Raw genomic sequence first — 6,578 nt, 5'->3', positions numbered from 1 at the left:
TTAATATATATTAATATATGTATATAACTTCATCAATTTTCTCCACTTTTGTTTTGTTAACCGATTTGGCAAATAAGCGGCTCATATGTATAACAGAATGAAATAGATTTGGAATAATGGGTTCGTGTTAATGCATTTATAAGTGAAAAGTGATATGAAAGTCTAGATTAGTATTGTATATAACAATAGAACTATGCTGCTCGTTTTAAAATTGTCAAATTTACAAAACCTATTGAACTTTTATTATTTCTCAGTAAATTTAAAGTTTTCTGTTAAATTAAGTAAGCATATGTAAAAGTATGGTTAATTTCTTATCAAATCTTTCTTTGATTCTTCTTGCTGCATTGAATTGCAAGAACCTATCGAAAACGTTTCGTTTTCCTCAAATTCAGTTCAAAATATCAAAATCGTTTCTAACATCTGTGTCCTGCGATTCAAATTTCAAGCCACTTTAAGGATACCGAAGTGATAAATGGTGCACGAAGACCATTAATGGCTCCATTAATAATTATCAAGGGAAAAATTAAGAGCGTCTCGTATAAATCCAAAAAGAATGGACGCCACTGTGAATATATGTTAGGTATTAATTGGCACTGAAATTATTTGATTCGAACTTTTGCTAAATGATAAAACACATAAGATATAGTTAACGAAGTACATTGGATTCATAGCAGTAGTTCAATTCTTTCACTCTTCCTATTATAATACATAGAAATTAGAAAATAGGTTAAGTTTCGATTGGAATCCTATTTTCAAGCTTTTCTTATATTACAAAATAATTGAACAACTTAAAGATATTACAATGGAAAGAAACTTCAAACGATTGCTCTACAGATTTTTTCGAATTCACACGTCAAAGAAGAACAAAATACTTAGAAGATAAAACCGAAATGTATGGACTCCTGTTAGATTAAAGACGTTTCTTTAATTACAACAATCCTCTTATTTTTTGATTTTAGAAGAATAACAAAATCCTATCGGTGACTTTTCACCGTGCACAAGTACTTTGCAGTAACGATTAAGGGAACGATAACTTATAAAATAGTGGCTTCATCTTATGGAAGTTTAACCCTACGTAAATAGGCAACGATATTTTTTCACACTTCGTAAGTAATCTGGGTTGTTTATTCAAAAAATCTGAAATACTTATACAATTGTTCGTTAAGTCAAATGTTTAAAACTTTTTTCAATAAAAATAAAAATTTGTTTCGAAGAAATGCAAGAGTGAAATTTTGCTTCGGTTATCAATGACCCAGATTGCCTACGGAGAGTGAAGAACGTGAAAAGAAGAAGATAAAGGGGCACATTTTCGTTTAAGTGATAAAATATTTGATTGAAAAGTTTAATATAATAACGTATTGTTTGTGTAGGAATTGGTTATGCAGTGGCCCTAATCGCATTCTACGTAGACTTCTACTACAACGTGATTATTGCCTGGGCATTGAGGTACTTCTTCGCCTCGTTCTCCAGCCTTCTGCCTTGGACTACCTGTGACAATCCATGGAATACGCCACATTGTCGCGCATTTGATGCAAACATTTCTTACACGTTCGATGATACACATCTTGTCGATTCGCTCGATTCTATAGACTCTAACTCATCTTTAATTGAGGAACGGTTGGATAGAAATTCAAATCAAGGCTACAACAGTACATGGTACACGAGTGCTGCCCAAGAATATTTCAAGTAAGTTCTCCTTCGATTGTACAAGCTTTGTTATATACACGTTTCTAAAATTCATTATGTCTGAAACTCTTTACGATTGTAACACTGTTCATTAATTTTGTTCAGTTCCTTGAATCGATAAATCATATGTACATACATATATTAACGTATTAATATACTTACATGTAATTTTTAAACTAACAGCTAAAAATTTTATCGTTACTAATAATACATACACTGCTTTTTCTTTGTTTCCCATTTAATACAAAAAATGTATACAATACGAGAATGATTGACGTCATCTACCCAAATAATTTCCTTATGAAGGTTCTGAATGTTATAATATAGATAACTTGATTCTGATGTATTTGAATATAAAATAAAAGAATTATAATAAAAATAATTCACACACAATAGACGTTATTTGATGTGAAATAAAATATTCATTACATATTTTTTCTGAATATCTCTTCTGTCATCATTGTTTAAAATCTGAAGAATTTCATACACTAGGAGAAAAATAATAAAACCTATGTAAATAATATTGTGTACGTTTTATTGAAAATTTCTTAATAGTTTTGCCTACAGATTAAACTATCCAACAAATTTATGACCACTTCCATCGTTATAATAGATATTATGTTTCTAATTTATTTAAAAAATATAATTTAACGTACTTAACAAATTGCTTCTGACTATGTGTATAGGGTGTTACATTTAAACGAGAACGGTGGAATACATATCTCACGAGGTACTGAAGTTATGAAAAAAATGGTCTTACAAAAGTTGTTCAGTATACAGGGGGACATTAGGTGGTCTAAATAATTTTTTTGTAAGTGTAGTAGTAGGGGAGATATCAAAGTCAAGTTAACTTTTTTTAATGGAACACTATGTTTTTGTATTCCTAATGTTATAACATTTGTTGAGACGAATTCAACGAAATGCCACGTTAAGTCATTTCGTTTTATAGAAAATTGTACAATCGTGGAGAATTTGTATTAGTAGCATTGTCGAGGACGGTTTAGCTGGCCGAAAGCGTGCGGCGACACATGTTGACCTGACTCCCCGATTCTTCACTACGTTACGATTTTTCATAAAACGAAATGACTTCGTGTGGCATATTCTTGAATTCGTCTCAACAAACGCTACCATATTATGAATAACAAAATAAAATAAGTAATTCCATTTAAAAAAAATTAACTTGACTTAGATATCTCCCCCACTTGTGCCCCCACTTTTGTACAAACATCATTTTCACAGCTTCAATTCCTCGTGAGATATTCCACCGTTGTCGTTTAAATATAACACCCTGCATGTGTGTATTTCTTCTTCTAAAACCAACTATTATGCATATGTATAGTTAAGCTTGTAATTTCATTTAAAAATTGTATTTTCCAAGTATAAGTCATTGAACTTTTAATGATTCCTTCTTCTACTTCTAGACATTCCATAAAAAATGGAACTATATATCCTACATTACAAAATAAACTATGTATGTCGATAATTTTGTTTTAAGCCGAGCTATTCTGGAACTTCATGAAAGCGAAGGTTTACACGATCTTGGAAAAATTAAATGGGACATTGCATTATGCCTGTTGGTGGTTTATATCATCTGTTACTTCTCCTTATGGAAGGGAATTTCTACTTCCGGCAAGGTAAGATTTCTTTTGTGCAATACAATTTGTTTGAGAATTAATTCTTAATGAAAATCATTTCAAAACTTTGGATAAAACTTATTTAGAAATTTATATCGATTCACTAGACTGTTCGAAATTTTAAACGAGCTGCAAAATTATTATTAATTTAGTCGAAACTATGATTACTTCGGTCTCTTTACTTTGAATTTTCTGACTTATTAATGTCTTAATATTCCAACCGTCTGTTTTTCTAATTGATTCAAACAGACTATATTTTTTATTCATGAAGTATGTACATTATTTATCATTTGAATATATCATACTTATCAGAGAACAATTAAGCTACTGCGTCAAATTCTTATTAAATATAAGAAAATTGCAACGAAGATTATTGTTCTTTGCAAATCGGCCTCCTTGAATTCTTTCCCCTTTTAAAATGTGGTAGATCTAAGTACCTATCGTAATAATGCTATAGTTATTCAATTGTTGCTATTACCCGCTAAAATTATATTTACTTATTAAGTCGAATAGAAGATTAGTGGTGAGTGGCTTAGAAATAAGGATATAAAATGTTTTCACGCTCATGCTGAAAGGAAAGCGTGGTTAATTAATAACAGAAGTTTGTTAGGATGTTGACGCAGTCTGCGGTACAAATATCGACTTTGCATCTGTAAATGGGCAATTAGCGACTTTCAAAAAGGGTCAACTTATATTGCCAAAGTGTTTGTTTTTTAAGTAATACACCGGATTTTTATTTCTATGATTAATTAAACTTAAGAATATTAATACTGTAAAATATATAGAATACTGCAACAACAAGATTGGAAATAGAGATATTAATTTGGAGACATTAGCCATAAATTGCAATTATTAGATAAAGGTACGATGTATGAAAATAAAATTCATCGTCTCACATAGTGAATATAGAAGAAATATTTAAGATACTTTTGAACAATAATTTAACTAAGAGAATACACGTAGATTGAACACATAAGTTATACTACTACACGCAAAGTATTTGAAAACATCGATTTTTCTACCAGAAATATAAATTAACAATCATAAGAAACTCTATGGACATAATTATTTTATAACTTAACAAAAATTTCATACATTTCGATAACTTTTTGCCATCTTGAGAAAATTCCTCGATACATATTTCGCTATCTGCAAAGACTGACTTTTTGCATAATATTCTGTAGAGCAGAATAAAAAGAAAATTTAACTCTGACGAATCATGTTCCAGTCTGTTACTATTGCTAAGAAAGATGGGAAGTACAGCAAACAATTTATGTATTACAAGTTCAATTCAATTCAGTGACACTGTTTGCAATACATTTTCATTTTGTAACTATGCCAAAAATTACTTGATTACATATACATCTTAAGCAAGAAATATTACTATAAAAAGACAAATTCGCCGCTGAAGGAATCTCCTCTTTCAAAATAAAGTAACAAACTTTTTACAACAATTAATCTACGAAAAATTCTCTAACTTAAAGGATACAAACACTGTCGTTTCACTTACGATTATTGTTTCATCAATGGAAACTGCGAAACAATTGTTTCTTTCTGTTATAGGTCGTTTGGTTCACAGCTCTATTCCCTTATGCTGTTCTACTGATTTTACTTATACGAGGTGTCACATTGCCCGGAAGCTTTGAAGGAATACGCTACTACCTGAATCCAAACTTTTCCGCCATCACAAAAGCAGAGGTAAAGAAAATAACTCTTTTTCACTGCTTACGTCTACCTAACGAAATAGTGTAATCAAAAATTAAGGCTAAAAAATATTTGATTAGAAGTAAAAGTTTTTAGTAAGAAGATACTGCGGATGTCACAAAAACATAGAATCTATTGTATAGAACTTGGCAAAGTAAACTCTTGTTTTAATATACTTAACAATAAGTTTGTACTTCACCTACTCATGTAACAATGAAAATTTTCGATGATCTATTTTCGTATATGTATTGTACATTGTACACTCTATTAATGTACGGTAGTGCATGTTATAATACAGTTCTTTCGAATATGCATTGTAGTCATAGTATTTCCCAAACGTAACAGTTTTTCCTGGTGCGCGGCAAAGCGCTTCAAAAAATTTCGAAGTTTTAAAGAATTTCACTTGGTAGTTGAAAAATGGAAACAATACTAATAACATTATATCAAACGAAAGTAAAAATAAAAGTAAAAGAATAACTCGACTACTACGAAAAAGTATAACAATTTTCAAAAAATTTGTTTCTCTTTTCCTTTTCTATAAACTACTTGGAATATCTTAAAATTGATTATATTTTCCCGCTTATAAAAGCATACAATTGTTGACGAGTAACTGAAGTAAATGTAACTCTATGAAAGTAGAAAGCAGAATCGTGAAGTGACACATAAAAATACGATTTTTACTCAGGTTCGTGAGAATCCGCAACTCTTCGATAAAGTAAATTAATTAATGTAGTAGTTTTAACGAGGAAAAGTAAGAAAAGTGAATATCTACTATATGAAGCAGAATGATACTACTAGGAATTTCTCTTGGTTACTCTCACACATAGCATTAAAACTGCTTTTACTCTGGCCGCCTACCACCCGTTTGTCGTTTCCGCCTCCTGGATTTGGTAAATCGCCTTCCAGCGGATGATCGCAGCGTTATGAAGTGGCCATTTATAGTGGCCATGGAGAAGAATAAAAAAAAGCGAAGGGCAGAAAGTTAATGCACTGGCGTAAGAGGATCGGCAAAATCAAGCAGCGCCGCGAGGAAAAATGGGCGGGCGAGAAACGTGCCAGGTTTAACCGACGACGCTGAAAATGGAAACTCTGTGTACCTGTCATAATGACCATTAGAGTTCGGTCCAGTCACAGGCCTGAAACCGCACGTTCGACCCTCTCGACTCGCTCGGAAAACGGAATGCATTTCCCTTCGGCGATTTAACCGCACTCCTACAAACCCTAAGACTGATTTCATACAGTGACCAAAGAAATTCGTTGATTTCTAAAATCTGAGGATTTACTGAAAATGGCTCTTCTCACCCTGCTTCTTTTTACGAAAAAAAGATTCTTGCCAAATGGTGCACATCCTCCTCCCTTCCCCCTGCGGTTTATCACGTTCTCTTTCGAACCGTTACTTCTGAAATTGCAAGAAGAAAATAACGAACAGTGCGAATTTACATTCGAACATTGCACTCACCTTACCAAAAATTATTTTTGATTAACAAATATTAATAGACGGATTTTTTTACATTACTTGTAAACGAGTAATGCAAAGGCTCTTGTTTGATTTCA

General features: G+C 31.7%; 1 protein-coding gene across 1 annotated transcript in view; it reads left to right on the top strand.

Annotated features, from left to right (window-relative positions):
- Nucleotides 1-6,578, top strand: part of LOC108573020 (sodium-dependent dopamine transporter-like) — a 20,710-nt gene that overhangs the window by 12,612 nt on the left and 1,520 nt on the right. The window contains exons 3-5 of the mRNA XM_017935377.1: nucleotides 1,371-1,686; nucleotides 3,182-3,320; nucleotides 4,884-5,018. Of these exons, the coding sequence (XP_017790866.1) occupies nucleotides 1,371-1,686; nucleotides 3,182-3,320; nucleotides 4,884-5,018 (590 nt within the window). The remainder of the gene's footprint in view (nucleotides 1-1,370; nucleotides 1,687-3,181; nucleotides 3,321-4,883; nucleotides 5,019-6,578) is intronic.

The sequence above is a fragment of the Habropoda laboriosa genome, unplaced genomic scaffold (genome assembly GCF_001263275.1).
Source record: "Habropoda laboriosa isolate 0110345459 unplaced genomic scaffold, ASM126327v1 scaffold89, whole genome shotgun sequence".
Lineage (NCBI taxonomy): Eukaryota > Metazoa > Arthropoda > Insecta > Hymenoptera > Apidae > Habropoda > Habropoda laboriosa.
Note: the sequence above shows the minus strand (reverse complement) of the source record. Positions and strands in the feature narration are given on the sequence as shown.